The sequence below is a fragment of the Serinus canaria genome, chromosome 27 (genome assembly GCF_022539315.1).
Source record: "Serinus canaria isolate serCan28SL12 chromosome 27, serCan2020, whole genome shotgun sequence".
NCBI lineage: Eukaryota > Metazoa > Chordata > Aves > Passeriformes > Fringillidae > Serinus > Serinus canaria.
In genome coordinates, this window is record NC_066340.1 from 4411172 (window position 1) to 4431608 (window position 20437).

The 20437-nt window shown below is 47.5% G+C and overlaps 1 protein-coding gene across 1 annotated transcript; it reads right to left on the reverse strand.

Annotated features, from left to right (window-relative positions):
* Window positions 1–12107: 12107 nt before the first annotated feature.
* Window positions 12108–16329, reverse strand: LOC103821672 (somatotropin). Its single transcript, XM_009096605.2, has 5 exons — window positions 16320–16329; window positions 15261–15424; window positions 14362–14478; window positions 13853–14014; window positions 12108–12308 (listed from the first exon to the last, which is right to left on the reverse strand). Exons 1-5 carry the CDS (start codon window positions 16327–16329, stop codon window positions 12108–12110), a joined length of 654 nt encoding a protein of 217 aa, XP_009094853.1.
* Between the last annotated feature and the right edge of the window lie 4108 nt (window positions 16330–20437).

Consider the following 20437-nt stretch of genomic DNA (forward strand, 5'->3'; position numbering starts at 1 on the left):
CCGCTGGACCCGGCGACAGGTAGGGTTGTTTTTTTCTAACAAGTCGCGTTTGGAGGAGCCCCGTAGCAGAACTCCCTAGTGAGATGTCTGTGCCTGCCGGGGATGTCCTTTTTGGGGCAATCATCTTCTTTGTCTCAGCTGAAGTGACCCCGTGCAGGGAGCGCTGCTGCACCTCCTGCAGCCCTCTCTTGCCAAAGCTCCCTGATTGTTTTCCTTGGTATTTTGATTGTGAAAAACGCCAATTACTTGGTTTTAAAATTTTAAAGGTTTAATAGTCATAAAATAGTTATAAAAATAGTAATACAATTGAAGTAATAATAATTTAGACAGTTTGAATCAAGACAATATGAGGCAATTGAAACTAAGAGTTGCTGACATTCCGGTACCTTTTTCTGGGCAGCACTAGACACCCATTAACACCCTTAAAAACAACAGCCTTTTGCATAGTCTACACTTCATAGATGATGCATAAATTTCATTCAAGCAAAGAATTTGGTCTGGTCATTGTCAACTTCTTCCTCTTAATCCTAACAGGGCATTCCAGGTGGGAAGAAGTTCATTTCTTCTGATGAGAGGGCAATAAATTCTTTTTCTGTGAAAGATTTAGGTGTCCTGTGGCTGCTATCTCGCTGCAAGTCCTTTCTTTTAAGAAAAGTATCCCACATAACATAGTTTCTATTTTATTATAACCTAAAGCTATATTTAACACACTACTTAAGAGAATTAATACAGCATTACTTTCTAACACAACACATATAATATTCATTTTAATATTTGCGAAAAGCCAATCATAAAATAATCATTTTTCACAATCCCCACTCTTATTCTTTCTTAATGTTTTGGCTTGAGCAATATGTCTTGTCTAGTTGCATCTTCTGGACTATGCTGGCAAAATAAAACAGGGGATTACACAAGGAAGAAATATCAAAAGAGTTGTAACACATAAAATCAAAAATCTTAATTTCTTCTCATGTATTCCCCACCAGCTAGGCTTTAGTATTGTTTTCTAATTTTTGGACTGGTACCTGGGTGATTATGTGTATATGTATTTTTCTTATTTGATTCCTTTGTATTTTCTCAAGTGACTTTTCTGTGGTCATCAGTTTTCAACAATCTGATATATTAAACTTTCCACAAACACCCCCTTCTTTAGCCAATAAATTGTCCAAAGCCAACCTATTCTGGTACACTACAGTTTTTGTTTGCCTTTGCTGACTTGATATTAACTCTAATGCCTGGGCGACTTTATTTGCTATTATTTCTTTAACTGCTTGGAGTCTTGTAATAGGACTCATCATATAATCTGAGGTCAATACAGATTTAAATTGATGTGCTGGTTTTACCTTTTTGTTTACTATTTGTTTTTTTGCCAAATCTTGAACTGTGTCTTTAAGATTAAATGTAAAACAAATCCATCACCCTCCTTTTGGACATTCAATTCCAAATCTATTACCACTTTTTCCTAAGTTTGTTGTAATGCAATAATTTTCTCCATTTTGCCTACAGTTTCTTAATTTGGATGGGTTATAACAGTGGCTGCTGACATAGGTGTGTGTAATAAAAGAGGAACTTTGGTTTCTTTCCATGTGACACGATCTTGCTGGTATCCCGAAAGGGATAAGACAACAAATGAGTGCCAGAAACAGGAATAACAGAGGTCCAGTATGGGTATACTCCCAGCTCCCATGCCTGTGAGGTTGCAACCCACAGCAGGTGTATTTGATCTTCTTGGTGGGGAAATACAGAGGCCAATCTGGTCTTGCCCTCTATTTCCTTGTCACTTTTTCTTAACTAATTTCCAGGCAAATTGTTTTTGACACCCCTTAACTGTGGTTTCCCACCGTTCCTCAGGTATCTCTCATTCAACAGGCACTAATAATTCCCATCCACAAAACAAAGTTATTACTTTAACACTTCTTGCAATAAGAGCATAAATTTTGTGAACTACAATACTAATTATTCCCACAATTCAAGCATTTACTTATAACCCAGCTAGCATGTCCTATCTTGGAATGAATCAAATAAAGTTTAAGTATGCTACTGATGGAAATAGTAATTCCCCTTCTTCCCTGTACAATTCATGGGCTAAGGTCAGAATACAAAAACAGTCTTGACCCCTCTGTTCCTCTCCCAGGGAGATGTTTTATTCAGGCAGTGCTCGAAACCAGTGATATAAGCATTGCCTCATTTCTTAATTAGGTGTTACTCTTTGTACATTTCTTGGATCATTTGGGTTTTCCCAAACTATTACCTCTCAGTCCCCATTGGGAAGTCAGTTCGGTATCAGCCGGTTTAAATGTGATAGTCCATTCCTCAGGTTCCTGCATGAGTAATTTGATTCTGCTGGCATGAATTCACCCTCTTTCTGTGATTCTGATTGTTGCTTCGGTAGTACCTGGAAATGACTTCTAAATAGCATAGTAATAAAAGAAAGACAATACTGCATTAACTTTTACCATTCGCTTTTCTTCCCAACTTTATGGGTTTAGCTAAAAGCTTTCTCCACAGCAGCCTCTTCTTCTTATATCCAGTTGTGCTAATAGCTGCAGAGGCAAATTCTTCTTTCTGTGAGTTACAGTTAGTTAAATAAGAAAGGCCAGACCAATTTTAACACGAGATGTATCACATCTATTGCTTTTTACTTTTTGGGCAATATTTAATTGTTTTAGCCTTACAAACCCATTCTTCAGGAAAAAAAAAAAAAACTTCTTTTTAACAGCATACAAAAAAACCTTCTTACTTAAGAAAAATAAATCATTTTGTGAGGTTTGGAGAGTCAGCAATCTCTGCTTTGATTTTATGTTTTAGTGCTAGCCCCCTCCCCCTCTTTTCACAGCCTTGCTGTCAATGCTGTTCTTTGCCCTTCCCCCGCTGCTGCCACTTCGCTGCAGGGCTGGAGCAGGGGAGAGCCTGGGGGACCAGGCTCTGGCATGGGGACCCTGGGGGCATGCCTTGCGTCTCTTTTGCCCCCTTTCTCTCTCCCTCTCTCTCTCTCTCTCTCTTGGCCCACTTACCGGGGCTGACGCTGCCATCCTGGACTCGGGACCCCTAAAGTCTGGGAGCCCCGCCGGCAGTTCCCCACTGAGCCAGCCCCGCTCCTGGCTGGCAAATCCTGTGTCATCTGCTCCCTGTGTCATCTGCTCCCAGCACCGCCGCCGGGTCACCTCCATGGATCGGTCCCTTCCGCAGCCCCTGAGACCCTGCCGCTCGTAGGGAGCAGTCAGACACCTCCCAACCTTGACAACCCCAAATCTGGCGTCCTCAGGTGCTCCTGACATTCTTTTTCTTTCTACAGTCGACTTATCCACTTTTCTCTTCAAGGAGGGCCCGTTCTGCTAAACCCTTTCCAGACCCCAGTTCAGCTCTGAGTAACCTCCTAACAACCATGTGTTAAGACACTTCTCTGCCTTTCATGCAAAAAACCCGCATTCACACTTCTGCTCTCTTCCAGCACCAAGATGTCATCACTCCATGTTCCAATATCTCGGAGTTGGCTAACCACCCTCCTACTTTAACTTCTCTCTTTCTTCTCTTCTTACCTTTTTTTTTTCTTTGATTCAACTCACCTCAGACGGTATGAGATGTACCCAACTAATTTACTTCCAAAAGTCAGCTTACAACTTTCTTTTACCAGGATTGCAGTAGCTGTTATAAATTAAATACATACTGGCTAGCTGTAGCTTACTGGGTCTAACATCTTTTATATAAGCTACTAGATTTTTTTACTCTTCCTCACTCCTGAATTAAAATTGTATGAGCTACTTCAACTCTTAATTTAACAATATCTTCCTTGGTCCGTTTTACATCATCTCCCTCTGTCAATTTTTCATACACAAATTTTACTGCCTGTGTGTACCCATCAATCTATAATCTATATTATTTCAATAATCTGAGCAATTTCTGATCTTCCTCTTTGAAGAGGGAGGGAGAAGGGATGAAATTCCTGCAATTCTCTCATGGTTGGGTTTCCAGCTACCTTTATTTATTAAGTGTCTAAGATATTTTACCTCCAGTTCTACAAATTACAGTTTCCCTTTTGATACCCTTAGTCCTCTTTTCCCCGAGAAAATATAAAAGTTGTATAGTAGCATCTCTCACTTCAACTTCAGCTTCCTCAGATAGTAAAAAAATCATCCACCACACATTGGATAATTTGTATTCCAGGAGGAGCAGGGAAATCCTGTAGTATTGTTTCTAAAGCTTGCCCAAATAAGTTTGGGGATTTTGTAAACCCCTGTGGTAACTTTGTCTATTTTAATTGCTTTCTCACAGTTTTTGGATCCTCTCATTAGAAGGCAAAAATATCTCCCATCCAAATTTTAGTTTCTTCCCTCAATTACCACATCTTTAATGACTAGAACTGTAAAACTTTCTCCTTTTGCCCCTGTTACTTTCACTGTATGTTTGCTCACACTATAGCCTTCTGGAATATTTAACGGGCAGGTTCTCTCTGCCCCTGTGTCTACTACAAATTCCAATCCTTCTTCTTGGGCACCCACTTTTAAAGTTATCACAGGCTCCAGATAGTATTTGTCCCCTAAAAACAATGGAGCTTATGACCTCCCTATTCCCCCTCTGTGCCCATCTCTTTACAGATTTTCATATCTTCTGCTTGCTTAGGACCATTTTCCTATCGCTCTTAAGTTCATCTATTTAGTTGGAGTTTCTTCTTTTCTCTCTAAAAAGCTGTCCCTTAAAAAACCTTTTTTTTTTTTTTTTCATTTCACCTTTGATATGCTGTCTCATTTATTCCCTTGATTATGTAATTATGATAATTATTCATGTGTTTACTCCCCTCATTATTTTGACCCCACTCAGGAGGTACAGTTGGCATTTTGTGTTCTCTGGGAGTCCCTCCAGATTATCTTTTTTCCCCAAGCTTTTATTCCAGTTGCTCTGATTCATTGCTTTTCTTCCTGAGAAAAATATGATTTTCATTATAGACCGCACCCCTTCTAAAGTATAAATTTTTGGACCTAAAAATTGGTCTAATTGTTCAGCTATGCTTATGGGATCCTCCAGATATCTTTTTTATTTATTTCCTAAAATTTCTGATCTCAGATGAAGTCAAAGGAGCATTTACAAACCCCGGTCCGCCCTCTCCTGTGGGAACCTCTCTTAATGGAAATAGACCGATCCCTTCATCCCAATCTTTTTGGATTTTTATCTTCTACAGCCTTTCTCCTGTATTTTTAGGAAGAATCACGAGAGGGCTTTCTTTTTTACTGAACTTTCAGTGTTTCGATAGATGATTCCTTTAGAGAGCTCCCCTGACCAGCCGGAGCTGTGGTTACAAGGGAACGGAGCTCGGGGCAGGACGGGTGGGACTCGGCGCAGCACCGAGTCTCGGTCCTCCGCAGGCGGGGTCTGCGGGCGGGATCGCCCGAGGGGCTTTCGGGTGCAGCCCGAGCTGGAGCGGGGATTGCCCCGCAGGGCCAATGCTGGCTGATCCGGCAGAGACAAAGCCGGCGAGGGACCCCGGCTGCAGCGGCGGTGCCGACCGGAGTCAGGGCAGCCGGGGATGGGACAGACGGGGCACACGGACCGTGCCGGAGCCGGCACAGGGACTGGGGGGGGATTGTGCAGCCGCGAACGGGTGGGGGAACAAACGGGAATGGATGAGGTAATCTTTTTTTTTGTTCCCAGCCTTTTTCTTTCACCGTCTCTCTTTTATTACTTTTAAAAGATGTTATTTTCTTACAATCTTCCCCCCCAGCATGTGATATATTCCTTTCCTTCTGGATTAAACGGGTTTTTACAAATAAATCCAGAGCTTAACGAAGCTAAACTTCTGCTTGGATACTTTGAAATGGTCGACGAGCGAACTCACGACCTTCTCATGTTTTTTTCTCATCACCCTTTTATTTATCCTCTGGCAAATTGTACATTTTTCAGTTACTTGTTTTTCTACTCCAAAAATCCTAATGCACCCGTAGTTCCTTAAAAAAAATGATCGCTCGAAGCTTGAGTATCCCACTGGGCTTTTTGATACATGTCTTCTGCTGTTCCCTAGTAAGTATTTTATTATCTAATTGTCTTCCATCAAGATGTTTCTATTTCCCCAGTTTATCTTGTTCACCACCTATCTTAATTCTTTTTTCTCGGCTTCCCTAAACTTTGGAATTTCTAATTTTTCCTTATTTGGAGTTAATATTAACTCTTTCAGCTCTATTTTCTGCTGCACCTTTAGCTTCCTGATCTGCCAAAATATTTCCTCTTATTTCTGGGGTCTTTGCCTTTTGGTGTCCCTTAATATGTGCTATAGCTATCTCTCTTAGGTAATTTTTCTTAAGGTATGTGCTGCTCTAAAGGCATACATTGAATCAATATAACTCCTTTCTTTTGTGTTAGATATTCTAGTGCTCTTTTTAAAGTATATAATTCATAAGTTTGAGCCTTCTAGTTTAAGGTTAATTGGTTCATTTCCCTTTTTCCATAGTTTGCATGTTTTTCTCATCAACTTCTGCATACTCTGTATTTTGCAAGGAGTTGTATTTCCTTTTGCTAACATAACTCCCAAAGGGCTGTCTTGGGGGTATCTCTTCTAATCAGCTTTTAGTCCCCCTTTTTTTCCTCTATCCAACTTACTGGTTTTCTGTTCCATTTTCAAGATCTTATCTATTCATCCCTTGCCTCTGTTTCTCACTTTCACTAACAGCTTAAACACCACTTTTCTTTCAACCACTTACACCCAAAACAAAGCTTTTCCCCACACTACTTTTCAATACAATACACCTCCCTCCAAGATGTGGGGTAAGGCTTAAAATGCACAATCCACATTACCCATACTTTCATTCATCTACATTCACTCACTTTTATTTCTCATTCACCTTCACACATTCCTTCACACCCTCAAGACACAAAGCGGATCCTTACTGCTAGAAAATCGCAGGTCCCTGTGCCCTCCCTCGCCTTGGGGTTGGCCTCCAGGTCTCCAGGGGATGCTTTCACTCCTCTTATCACTCACTTCGTCTTTTTACTGGCCGATTTTCTCGCAGAAAGTCGGAAACGCAGCATGGGAGACTCCGCATTCACTTGGCAGGTCTGGGGCAGCCAGCCCGCCTCTCATTCACTCACATTCATCTGCCCCCCCCAGAAATACTTACCAATCCCTTTTGCTTCCCGGGTTCTTCGTGCGCACTACTGGTCTTCGGGGGCCAATTACCGCGGTTTTAGGGAGCCATTTCCTTTCTCTTTGTTTTATTGCCTCCTTTTGTCCACCGATCGTAACCTGCGTCTGTCGGTCACTCCAGAGGAAACAGAGCGAGGCTGCCAAATCGGGCAGGGCGCGCCTCCCCACCCAGACTCTCCCAAAGCACCACCAGCGAGGTGTGTTAACCATCCTCTGCTACCAATTGTGAAAAACACCAATCACTTGTTTTTAAAATTGTAAAGGTTTAATAGTCATAAAATAGTTATAAAAATAGTAATACAATTAGAGTAATAATAATTTATACAGTTTGAATTAAGACAAAATGAGACAATAGAAACTAAGAGTTACTGACATCCCGGTACCTTTTTCTGGGCAGCACAAGCTCGAAAAAGGACACCCATTAACACCCTTAAAAACAACAGCCTTTTGCATATTCTACACTTCATAGATGATGTATAAATTTCATTCAAGCAAAGAATTCGGTCTGGTCATCGTCAGCTTCTTCCTCTCAATCCTAACAGCGCCTTCCAGGCGGGAAGAAGTTCATTTCTTCTGATAAGAGGGCAATAAATTCTTTTTCTGTGAAAGATTTAGGTGTCCTGTGGCTGCTAGCTCACTGCAAGTCCTTTCTTTTAAGAAAAGTATCCCACATAACATAGTTTCTATTTTAACATTTTATTATCACCTAAAGCTATATTTAACAAACTACTTAAGAGAATTAATACAGCATTACTTTCTAACACAACACATATAATATTCATTTTAATATTTGCGAAAAGCCAATCATAAAATACATATTTTTCACACTAATAAATGCTGGTTTTGTGCAGCCACAGTGTCCAGTGAGTGGGGAGAAATATCTGTGTATGTTCAGGGCTGTGCACGTGTTTTTGTGTGTATGTGTGTGTGCTCTTGTGTCTGGTGCCAGAAGCAGGACTCACATTTGACCTGGCAAGGATTAAACCCCTGGGATGGAGCTGGTGGGTCAAACCCCACTGACAATGAAAACCCCATTGAACTAAAATTTTCCTTGTTACTCCTCTTTTTGCTGATGTATTTGTAAAAGCAGTTTCTCTTCTCTCTTCTGAATTGTTTAGCCTGAACAAAAGGAGGCTCAGGGGGGACCTTCTGGCTCTCCCTGACAGGAGGAGCAGCCTGGAGGGCAGTCAGGCTCTTCTCTCAGAGAACAGGGACAGGAGGAGAGGAAGTGGCCTTGAGTTGTGCCAGAGAGGTTTAGGTTGGGCTTTAGGAAGAATTTCTTCACAGACAGGAGGATTAAACATTGGAATAGACTGCCCAAGTGGTGGAGTTACTCTCTGAGGAGGTGCTTGAGACATGCTGGCTGTGGCACTCTGTGCTCTGGGCTGGGGGACAAGGTGGGGATGGGCACAGGTTGGACTCGATGATCTGCGAGGGATTTTCTGACCTCACTGACTCTGTGATTCTGTTACCACGACTGGAGCCTGCCCTGCCCCAACAGCTCAGTCCTCTGCCAGGGCCCCCCCATCCTCACAGGGAGGAATTCCTTCCCAATATCCCATCTAACCCTGGGGAAGCCACTCCCCCTTGTCCTGTCCCTCCATCCCTTGTCCCAAATCCCTCTCCTCTCCTGGAGCCCCTTTAGGCCCTGCAAGGGGCTCTGAGCTCTCCCTGGAGCCTCCTCTTCTCCAGATGAGCACCCCCAGCTGTCCCAGCCTGGCTCCGGAGGGGCTCCAGCCCTCAGAGCAGTTCCGTGGCCTCCTCAGGACTCACTCCAGCAGCTCCACGTCCTCCCTCTGTTGGGGACCCCAGGGCTGGAGGCAGCTCTGCAGGTGGGCTCTCACCTGAGCAGGGCAGAAATCCCCTCTCACCCTCTGGTCACACTGCTGGGGATGGTGATAATTTCATATTTTGTTGCATTTATAAGCCAATAGAATATAGCAATTGCCCCAGCAGGGATTTACCTTCACAGAGGCCAGGTTCCCTGGTCATTCCCTTATGAATCACCACATCTTCCCACTTGGAGTTCTCCAGGTTCTGTGTCCAGACACTGGATTTTGCTTTACCTTTGCCTTTGTGGTTCAGGATCAGCCATGGCCAGGTGATTTCTCCTGTAGCAGATCACCCCTTTGCTCTCTGTATTGTTAAACAGGTTACATTTCTCTCATTTCAAGAGGGATCTCACATCATTCCTGTGGCTCATCCCTGAGCTTTTCTTTTTGCAAAGTGAGGTCAAAATACCTGGGCAGGAGTAAGACATCCCCTCCCTTCATGGTTTGGTGAGCTTGGTGCCCCTTCCCATTGCTTGAGCTGCCTCACATGTTCATTCATTACCAGCTGACAAAATCTTATTTCATTTAATGGAAAACATGTTTGAAAGTAGAAAGAAACCTTTTTTTTATGTAATGTTAAGGCCCCAACTACTTGGGGTTCAACACCTGTGGTTCACAAGGCTCTTGTGGCTCAACACATTTTTTACAAGGCTTTTTTTTTTTTTTTTTCCTTAGGGAAATACTTTTCTGTGCCTGTGCAAATGAGTCCCACAGCTACTCCTGCTGGTAAGACACCCTCCACCTCCAGTTTTCTCAGAGCAACTCTGGGCTTTATGTGGGCTCCTGCAGGGAGGGTTCATTCCTTTTGTTGTTCTGGAAGTGCTGCACAGATCTGATACTCTGTCTAAATAATACTGCAGCTCTGCTGGTTCCAGATATAGCTGACCTCAAGAAGTTGATTGGAAAACATCTCCTTCCAAAACGAGCATTTATTTTGGGGCTTAATTTTAGTAGTATTTAGGATTATTGCCCATTTCTGTTGCTGTTACGTATTTGGAGGAGAAGCAGACATGGATGTGACACACATGGTGTCTCATAACATTAAACTTTCATCCCTAATAAAACACTGCAAAACTTTTGGAAACGATGAAGAAAGAGCTGCTTTAATTCAGTGGCATCATTAAAACAGAGATCAAACAAAACTTCTTCTTTGAGGTCAAACTGTTCCCAAGACTGTTCCATTGGCCTGGGAGAGAAATCAAGTGTAAATTGCCCTCTACAACATGTTTTAGTTTCATCCCTATGCACATATTTTTGTCATATATAAGGGACAGCTTCCCCAGAATTCACCTCTCGGGAATGTTTCTGCTTTGGAAGGACTGACTGACATCACGAGGCAATGAGCCAGAAGGACACCCAGCCACTCTCACCCCGAGCAAGTCCTTCCAATTCCCCCTGTCTGTTCCCCTTTCCATCGGGCTGGACACTGCCTTGTGGAGGGTGGGTTCTGAATTCCCTCCCACCCTGTCCCAAGGGAAGGGATCGGGCAGGGAGCTGAAGGATGGTTCTGCAGGAAAAGAGCTTTCTGTTTGACTCTGCTGCTCCCTTCCCTTGGGGGCACTACTGGTCAGGTCAGCTCTCTGTGCCTTTGGAAGGGGCTGGAGAGCAGGGCCTGCAAGGGGGAGTGTGGAGAGACAGCAAACCAGCAAAAATTCCATCTTCTCAACTGACAAACAAAAAATCTGATGGGCATTGGTTGTGTCACACCCCAAAATGCTCCGGTTTTGCTGCTGCTCTTCAGTTAGGATCCGTGCTTGGGGACAGCAGGTAACTCAGTGTCACCAGAGGGAACAGGGTGTCACAAGGGTGGGCAGACACTGCTCCAGGCAAACTGCAGGAGGAGTCAGAACCACGGAATAGTCTGAGTTGGGAGAGACTTCCAAGGATCTTCCAGTCCCCCCCCCTCCCCGGCCCTGCACAGACACCCCAACAATGCCACCCTGGGCATCCCTGGGAGCTCTGGCAGCCTGGGGACTGGGACCATTCCCTGGGGAGCCTGGGCTGTGCCCAGGGCTGGCTCACATCAGGAGCAGCTCCAGAGAAGCCAAGACCACCTGGACTTCTTCCAAGCAGACAAGAAAATGCAAACCCTCCTTTTTGTGGGACAAATGGAAGCGCATCAGGGTCTCAGGAAATTGCACCACAAGGACAAGCACTAATGGAGCTGAGCACTGGGAATGAGTTAAAACAACCAAGGGGATTTGGGGACACCTCTGTGTACCCTCATTTCAGCTGCTTCTATAACAAAGCATGATCCTGCAGGGCCAGGGCTTCCCTTGCTGTCAGTTTTTTCCCCTTTGCCATGAGGTTTGTGGTGAGAAGTGCCTGTACCTGCTGAGGTGAGTGGGATCTGGGCACAAAACTGAGCCTCCCCAGGGAAGCTGTGGTGCTCCCAAATGCAGTGACAAGAAAACCCTCTGCTCTGGGCTTGTGCCTAGGCTGGTGCCAGCACCCACCTCGCAAACACCACCAACCGAGACCACCTTGGACTCAGCACCTTCCAAATTCACCCCCTGGCCCCACCCTCTTCAGACCCCAAATCCACTTTCCCAGCCCCAAATCTGCCTCTCAGTCCCAAATCTACCCCTAAATCCTTCCCAAGCCACAAAATTCACTCCCCTCAGTCCCAACTCTGCCCCAACCCTAAATCCAAGCCCCAATTCATCCTTCCAGCTCCAAATCCACCACCCAGTCCCAAATCTACCCCTAAATCTCCCCCAAAGCCACAAATCCACCCACCTCAACCCCAGTTGTGCCCCACCCCATATCCACTCTGTAGCCCCAAGGCTATCCCTAAATCCAACCTCCCACCCCCAAATCCTCATCCTCCGGTCCCAACTCTACCCCAAATTCCCCCCAGCTCCAAATTCAAGCAAATTCTCAGACCTAAATCCCCCCTCTCCAGCCCCAAATCCTCATCCTCCAACCCAAAATACACCTCCCAGTCCCCAACCCTCACCCCCAGCCCCAAATCTCACCTCCTCCTACAGCATCTCACCCCAAATTTCCCCCGAACATCCCGTGTCCTGCAAAAGCCAGATTCGTGCCCCCCAAAAGCCAGATTCGTGCCCCCCAAAAGCCAGACTCGTGACGGCAGTAGCGGGTTTTATTCTCCAGTTTCTTCTCCCAGGAGCGGGGCGGGCTCAGAGGGCGCAGTTCCCTTCTCCGTAGCGCCGGCACCTCATCACCTTCAGGTAGGTCTCCACCTTGTGCAGATCCTTTTTGAAGCACGACAGCAGCCCATAGTTCTTGACCAGCGCGTCCTCGCCGCGCAGGTGGAGCTCGAATTTCTCGTAGGTGGGTTTGAGCACCTGCGGACCCCGCGAGCTCCGCTCCTCCAGCTCCTGCAGGACAACGGGGACATTCCGGGAGAGGCAGGGCCGGGCAGGGGCGTCTCTCAGAGACAGACCTCCTGCCGAGCGCTGGGGCAGGTCGGGGGGATTGGTCCCCCCCCCTTAAATGGGATTTCAGAGGTGGTTTTGGGCGTGTGTGGGGCAGAACGCGCAGGTGGAGGTGATGTCGAGGGGTGATGCCACGCTGAGCGTGCCACACACACGGGGCTGTGGGGAGGCAGGAGTGTACTGGTGGGGAGGGGGGCTTAAAATAAAGGCAAAATCACAGAGAAATACTGCAGCCCCTCCAGCCAAACTGCACAAATAATTCTCTATTCCCCCACTTTCCCAAAGCTCTGATCCAGCCCCACATCTCCATCTCTGGAGATCTGTACTCAGGCACTCCCCCTGCTGTGCTCAGCATCAGAGGGGTTTTGCTGAAGTAAAAAGTGTCATAAATTGGTGAAAAAGGAATATTTGTGTTATTTCTGTGTGTGGCTTCCCAATGCCCAAACACACATAGAATGCAGAGCAAAATCCAGTGGCCCTGGTTCCTTTGCCTTCTTACTCCAGCACAGAAGCTCTGTGTGTACTCACAGGGCCTGACTTGCAGAGTTATTTAACTGCTAGAAGGTGTAAATAATGGCCCTGACTAATTACTCACAGCTACAGCTTCAGGTTGATGCTGGCAGACGAACTTACAAAATAAGCATAACTGAAGAGTGTCCTGGCAGATAATGGGCAAGTTAATTTAAAACAGCAACCCCCAAATTAAGAAGACCTTAAAGGGGCTTTAAAAGAGAGGGAGAGTGACAAGGGGGAATAGTTTTAAACTAAAGGAGGGGACATTCAAGTTAAGTCTCAGGAAGAAATTCCTCCCTGGAAGGGTGCTGAGGCCCTGGCACAGGGTGCCCAGAGCAGCTGGGGCCGCCCCTGGATCCCTGGCAGTGTCCAAGGCCAGGTTGGATGGGGCTTGGAGCACCCTGGGACAGTGGAGGGTGTCCCTGCCATGGCAGGGGTGGCACTAGATGGGCTTTGAGGTCCCTTCCCACGCCAACCATTCTGGGATTCTCTGACAAGATCTTCATTGGAAAGAACCCCCTCCATCTCTCAGCTTGGAGTGTTGCATTAATGGAAGAGGGAAACATCAGAGCGAGTCCTTCCCTGCATGAAAACGTGTTTATAAAATGTCATGACGTCTCAAACCTTGCAAAATTTGCCCATTTCAAAGTACTTTGCCTGGAGATGTAACAAACATTGTGCTGCTGTTTGTCCGATGTTGGGAATTCTTTGGTGCTGGGTTTGGAAAGATTTTGGATTGGAATGTTGTGATTCCTGGTGGAATCTGCTCCCTGAGGGGTGGTGGCAGTGCTGGTAACACCAATGAGGAGGGTAGGACCCTCCTCATTGGTGGGACCTGTGCACTGGGGTCATGATTTTATTATCTAAAGGGAAGCAAAGTCCAAAGGCAGGGAGATTTCTCATGGTCTGTGGATCCCTGAGAGTGGCCCGTTCCTAGAAGTCCTCTGTTATTCCACAGTCATGCTGGGACTTACCCTCATCAGAGCTTGGATCCCTTCTTCCAGGTCCTTTAGCTTTTCATACACCCTGTCTGAGGTGCCAAAAACCAAGTTGTTTGTGAACACCTTGCTCAGATACTGCACTGGGGTCAGCCAGGACTGGATGAGAACCAGGGAAAACCGGAGAAGCTCCATGTCCTGAAATTGAGGCAGGAAAGGGTCAAAGCTGAGTAGGTATTGTGTTTGGTGGAGTGTCCTTCTCCCTCTGGAGCACCCTGGAGTGACCCAGAGAAGGACACTGCTCCTGGAGCTCCAGTTTGCAGGCTGAGGGCACCACACAGCCCCAAGTCCTGTGCAGACAGCAGTGTTCTCATGCTGGACCTGGGAATATGATTTATAGTGTGACCCTGAAGAGTCTGCAGGGTTTAAATAGCAAAGAAGAGAGAGGAGGGTGAAAGCACCAAAGGTCTCACAGGTGAAAACCCTCTGATCCTGCAGTGGGGACTCTACAGACAGACCTGTGCCTGCCCCAGGTCAGGACTCACCGATTTCTGCTGGGCATCCTCCTTCCCCGTGGGAGCAGGGATGGTTTCTGAGTAGCAGTAGGCTACCTGGGAGTTTTTGTTGGTGTGCCTTTGGTTCTCTGGGATGTAGCTGCGTTCCTGTGGAGACATCCAAGATACACTCAGGTCTGCTGCCCGTGGGTTGGAGAAGAGCACGGAGAATTCCCGAGCTGTCCTGCATGGTTCTTCCTTGCAACGAATAAATGGGAGACAGGAGGTGCCTCTGGACAGGGTGGGAAACAGAAGTTTGTGTATTGGCACAATAGCTGCCCTGAAGGTCTCCATCTCCCTAGGGCAAGGGGCTGCTCTTCAGTAAGGGCCAGTTGTGCCCATGGGCAGCAGGTGACTCAGTGTCACCAGAGGGAACAGGGTGTCACAAGGGTGGGCAGACACTGCTTCAGGCAAACTGCAGGAGGAAGAGGAACAGAACACACCTGGGACAGGTTCTGCCAAGGAGGAGATGATCCCCAGGGACAGCATGTGCCAAAGGGACAGCCCATGCCAAAGGGACAGCCTGTGCCAAAAGGACAGCCCATGCCAGCTCCTGAGTAGCAGCAGACACTTGCTGGGTTTAAGCACTTAGACCCTCCCAGGGACAAAGGTGACCAACACAGGGAAATCCTGCAAAATATCTGTGCCACCTCCCAGCTACCCCTCTGCAGGGGGTCTGGACACAGGTGGAAATGGCCCCAGGGAGGCATCAGGGAGGGGACAGAGAGGCGACAGTGTCCAGGCTGGGACACAACTTGCCCTATCCTGTTACGGGTCTCCTCCCTGAGAGCTGACAAAGACACCAACAGCTGGGAATTCTCTGGGAAGTTTTACAGTCCTGGAGCCATCAAGGAAACACAGAGGAGATTCCCTCAGGCCACAGCACTCACAAACTCCTTGTAGGTCTCAGCAGCCAGGAGGTGAAGGTGCTGAGCCCTCAGCACAGCGTTGGCAAACAGGCTGGACAGGGGCATGGCTGGGAAGGTGGCAGCTGCCTGTGGCCATTGCAGTCCCAGGGTGATCACAGCAATGGCCAGAGGAGAGAGCCAGGACCCTGAAAAGTGGAGAGGAAGGTGTTGGGAGTCCTTGGGGACTGTGCTGCAGAGGAGATGGCACCTGGGAATTCATTCCCAGCCTGTTCTGCCTGTGCTGGATCCATGCCCACCTTCCGTGGTGCCCTGTCGGACACTGGGTGGGCTCAGCCCTACCCAAAATTGAGGGAGACCCTTTCACTGCACCTGCCCTTGGGGCTGCTCCCAGTGAGACCAGCAGCATCTTCCTGGCTGGAATTGTGGTTGCTCAAAGAAAAATAAGGGGTGTCCCTGTGGTTTTCCCTGACATACTCATGTTTTCCTGGAGGCCTTGTCCCTGCCTTCACTGGGACAAGAGCCTAGAGGAAAACATGAGTATGTCAGGTGGCATCACCTGTTCTGAGACCAGCTGCTTTTGGTCCCTGGGTCACACCTTTAAGATTTGATGATCTTGGTCAAGCCTAAAGGTTTTCAGGCCATGACATCCAACACAAATGTCCACCTGTACTCACACAGACCACAAAGCTTATCTGAAGCAAAGACCCTTAGGAGGAGGAATGCCCTGGAGCCTGTAGGACTTGGACATTTTTAGACATCATCCTCATCCCTGTCTGAGGATGGAATATGAGTTTTATTATCCCTGCCAATGTTTATGGTAATAGTAACTATTACAGCTATGGCTTGATCTTGTTCTTTAAGGTCGCAACTCTCTCCTTGCCCACTTTAGGTTAATTAGTGAATTAGAGTCACACTTCAGGGGAAAGGTTTTCTTTTTCATGGATTTAGAAATTGACATATTTTAATTTAGGAATGGTAAGAAGTGTGTGTATCCCACCACAGAACCACCCCATCATCATCATCTCCTCTTACCCTACAAACCCAGCACTGAAAATCCTTTAAAACGGAAATAAATTGTACCTGGAGCCATTTCTGCTGGTGAGTTGCTCAGGTGTGGCTTGGTTGGGAATGTTTCCTTCTTTCACCTGGTGAAGGAAACTGTGCAGCCCCCCCCCTTATATAGCAGGGGGTCTGTTTAAAATGGATCTGTGTGTCCCTGATCACAACAACAGCTCTGCACCTTCCCCCTGCATAAATGCACAAGTGTTCACGGTGGTGCTACCTCATCCCAGGCATTTTCACAAATGTGCAGCTTGGGGAGCTTTGTTTGCCACAGGATGAGACCAGTGCTCCATGATTTCGCCATATTCTGTTTATTGCAATTAAAGGTTTCCTCATCACAGCAAAACCCAAATCAGATCATGGTGGGATTGGTTGTGTCCTCCTGATGTTCCTGCCTGACTCTGCCACCTTGGCCCACAGGGCTGACCACCCTGAGACATTTCTGGCTTAAAGCAAGTGGCAAGTGGCACCAGGAGAGGTTTAGGTTGGATGTTGAGGAGAAGTTCTTCCTGAAAGGGGTGTCCAGCTCTGGCACAGCTGCCCAGGGCAGTGGTGGGGTCCCATCCCTGGAGGGATTTAAAGCTGTGTGGATGTGGCACTTGGGGACAGGGGTTAGTGGTGGCCTTGGTGGTGCTGGAGGAATGGTTGGACTGATGATCTTGGGAAGCTTTTCCAACCTAAAGGATTCATAATTCTGTGATATTTTACTCTCTATTGTGTGGATACAGCTGGCTGGATGTTGTCAGATGAATCCTATTTCTGCCAAGGAATTGCTTCCAATTTTTCCCAAAATGTCAAAGGTTCAGCTGGTTTGTCACAGGGGAGACAAGGAGCTGTCCTGCCCTGGTGCTGGTTTGGATTCCAACTTGCTCACTGCAAATCCAGAGCTCTGGGAGCTTTCTCTGATCCTCACCTGGACAAGGCTGTGGGAAAACCTGGTCATGAGCATGGAGAAGAGGAGATGGGGAAGGGAATCAGAGAATCGTGGAGTGGTTTGGGTTGGAAGGGACCTTAAAGCCCATCCAATGCCACCCCTGCCCTGGGCAGGGACGCCTTCCTCTGTCCCAGGCTGCTCCAAGCCCCGTCCAGCGTGGCCTTAAAGAAGAGAGGATACAGCCAACCCATCCCTGCTTTTGAGAAAAACAGGACAGAACCTGGGATGGGCAGCTCCAGGGGGGTTTAAAGGACTTTTACTCCACATAAAGCCCCCATTGCCCCAAACCAGAGTTGTTTGGCCTTTGTCTGGTGTTCAGGGGATGTCCTGTGTCCAGAGGTGATTTGGCTCGCCCCGTTTGCTGTGTGTGGCTCTGGTTTCCAAGCAGCAGCATCACCCCGGAGCCGCTGGAGCTGCGGGAGTGGAGAGAGGAGAGCTATTCGATAAACATGAGGGAGAGCAGGGCTGTTCCGAGAAGCCCCCGGGTGTTGCTGCTGGAGACGCGGTGGTGTTACAGGGAAATGTCAGCCCCTGCAGCAGAGGGAACAGCGGGTTCTGCCGCTATCAGGTGTCCCGTCACCTCACAGCGGCAACATCTGGGCGTGTTTTTATGTTTTCTACTCCAACTCGTGTTTAAATCCGCCAGGGCTCAGCCCAACCCAGCCCTGGATGAAGCCGCTGTGTCACTGCAGCTCCCACGTCCTGCGCAGCTTTGGGTCAGAGCCGTGCTAAACCCACATGGTCCGGCACGGAGGGGCCGGGCTGGGCCGGGCCAGGCTCCCCGGGGCTGCCCTTGTCCCGGCACGGATCGCTCCCCCAGGCTGCCCTTGTCCCGGCACGGATCGCTCCCCCAGGCTGCCTTTGTCCCGGCACGGATCGCTCCCCCGGGCTGGCTCTGTCCCGGCACGGATCGCTCCCCCAGGCTGCCTTTGTCCCGGCACGGATCGCTCCCCCAGGCTGCCTTTGTCCCGGCACGGAGGGGCCGGGCCGGGCCGGGGCAGGCTCCCCGAGGCTGGCTTTGTCCCCGGCGCTGTCTCGCAGTAAATGAGGCAGAAGCGGCGCATGACGAGCGCCGGGCCGGGCAGAGCCGCGGTTGCATAAGCGGCTCCCAAACCTCAGCCGGGCCAATTTCTGGCTCTGTAATTCCTGCATTCCCAGACCGCAGCATCCCATCTAAAGCAGCGTCACACTCCATGATTTCCACATTCCTCGGAAAAGAAAAAATCCCTCTATTCTTTTCAGGATGGCTCCTTGTCCGCCCACCTTTCCCTGAGGTTTTAAACAAGTGAAACAGCTTTTCCTTGGGGTGCTCCCGGGGTCCTGGTAATCCCCAGCCCGGGGAATCCTGAACTGAGGAACTGCTGCTGAGCCTCAGCCCAGCTCTGCAGAATGTTCGGGGTGTGAGGAGATTATCTCTCCTAACTCACTGCTCCAAGGAGAAATTCCATTTCAGATTTATGGGGATTATTTGCCAGAACGGGAACTGCTGGGTTTCACTGAACTCCTGTGAAAAGATGAGGCTGAAGCCCCAGGTTCAACTCCCCAGGCAACCCCGCCTGTCTGCCTGAGCATCCCGATGGAAAACAGGGAATTTCCCTTCCTATTATTATCTGGAAGGATGTTGTATCCAGGTGGGGTTGGTCTCTTCTCCCAAGGACAAGAGGAAACAGCCTCAAGTTGTGCTAAGAGAGGTTTAGATTGGATATTAGGGAACATTCCTTTACTGGATGGGTTGTCCAGCCCTGGCAGTGGTAGAGTCCCCATCTCTGGAAGGATTTAAAAGGTGTGTGGATGTGGCACTTGGGGACAAGGGCTAGTGGTGGCCTTGGCAGTGGAAGGGGACACAATGATCCTAGAGGCCTTTGCCAACCTGTGTGATTCCATGATTTAATGACAGAAACCAGGACAAAATACAGAGCCTGGACTGTATAGACTGATACATTTATTAACATTAAATGTGTTTTAAACACAGACCACTCTCAATATAGAATTAAATGAACCCCCATCTCCAAGCTCCTTAGAAACTACTCCAAACATTTCAAATAAACCAACAGCATTACAGAAATATTTATTTACTTCTGCCATTTTAAAGGACATCAAAGCCCTGGGCTGAGGGAGCAGCAGAGCAGTACTGGGGTCACAAAACCTGCTTTTGACACAAGTTCTTCACTAGGTGCAAACAGCAAATTTTCTTTATTTTTTTCTATTATTCTGTTCAGTCACTTGAGTGAGTTGTTTACACAGATCTGAGGAATCTGGAGCTGGGAAGGCCAGAAAAAAACTTCTGTCTTGCATTTGGAAACTGAAAACAAGGAATGGAGAGATGAGCTCTGCTAGTCCTAAAATCTTGCAAACATGGAAACCAGGAACAGCCAGTTCTTTTCTCTCCCTGTGAATGTTCCATTTTTTAATTAACCAATTTTATAAGTAAAATATGTTTAAATAACTTATATATATATGTGGCAGAACTAATTTGGGGTAGTTTTATTTAACTAGTACAAATCAATTCCAAAATGCTGTTTTTTTGTGCTGTTTAAATTGAATTCCAGTTTTCCATGGAGTTGTTTTACTGGTAAAGAACCATCCTGTTACTTCTGAAAAGCCTTTTTTTTGCTTAGAATGTTACCCTTCTCGGGCTGCTTTTGGGGTGCAGAACAGTTGCAGGAGCTGCTTGGATCCCAAAATGTTGTGAGACCCCAGGACACAGATGCCTTGGGCTCTCTGAGAGGGGACAGTTTGAGCCACAGTGTCCTTGTCACCCTTGTCCAGCCAAGCCCCCATGCCCACTGTGCCCCCCCAGCCCTGGTTTGGGTGCCCAGCTGGCCCTGAGCCCACCACCCTCAGCTGTTGCTGCCATGCCAAGATAATTTAATGTCAAACCCAATCTCCAGATGTTCTTTAGCTTCTCCTTCAAGCCCAGATCTAGCTGAGAGTGGAGCTGCTGGTCCTGTTCTCCTGCTCTGGATCCTGGTGATTCTCTTTGTCCCATCCCAAGCTGATGTTTTGGCACTGTTGAGGTCTCCATGGGTAGCCTCACATCTTCTTTTGGTTTTCCATCCCTGCCTGCCCTCTGGGTGAAGTTTGAAGTGGTGAAGTTTGGTTTCTGGCTACGCTGGATCCAAAAAGCTGCTCATTATTCCCAGGAAATCAGCACCAGGGATATGGGACGCCCCTGGAATGGGCACAGCAGGATGGAGCAGGA

Bases quoted from the DNA above. Each gene is read 5' to 3' on its own strand.
- LOC103821672 (XM_009096605.2), bottom strand. The intron at 14,479-15,260 runs GTGAGTGCTGTG...ATGTCTCCACAG, and splicing joins CTGAGACCTACAAGGAGTTT to GAACGCAGCTACATCCCAGA. The intron at 12,309-13,852 runs GTAAGTCCCAGC...GTTGTCCTGCAG, and splicing joins GGATCCAAGCTCTGATGAGG to GAGCTGGAGGAGCGGAGCTC.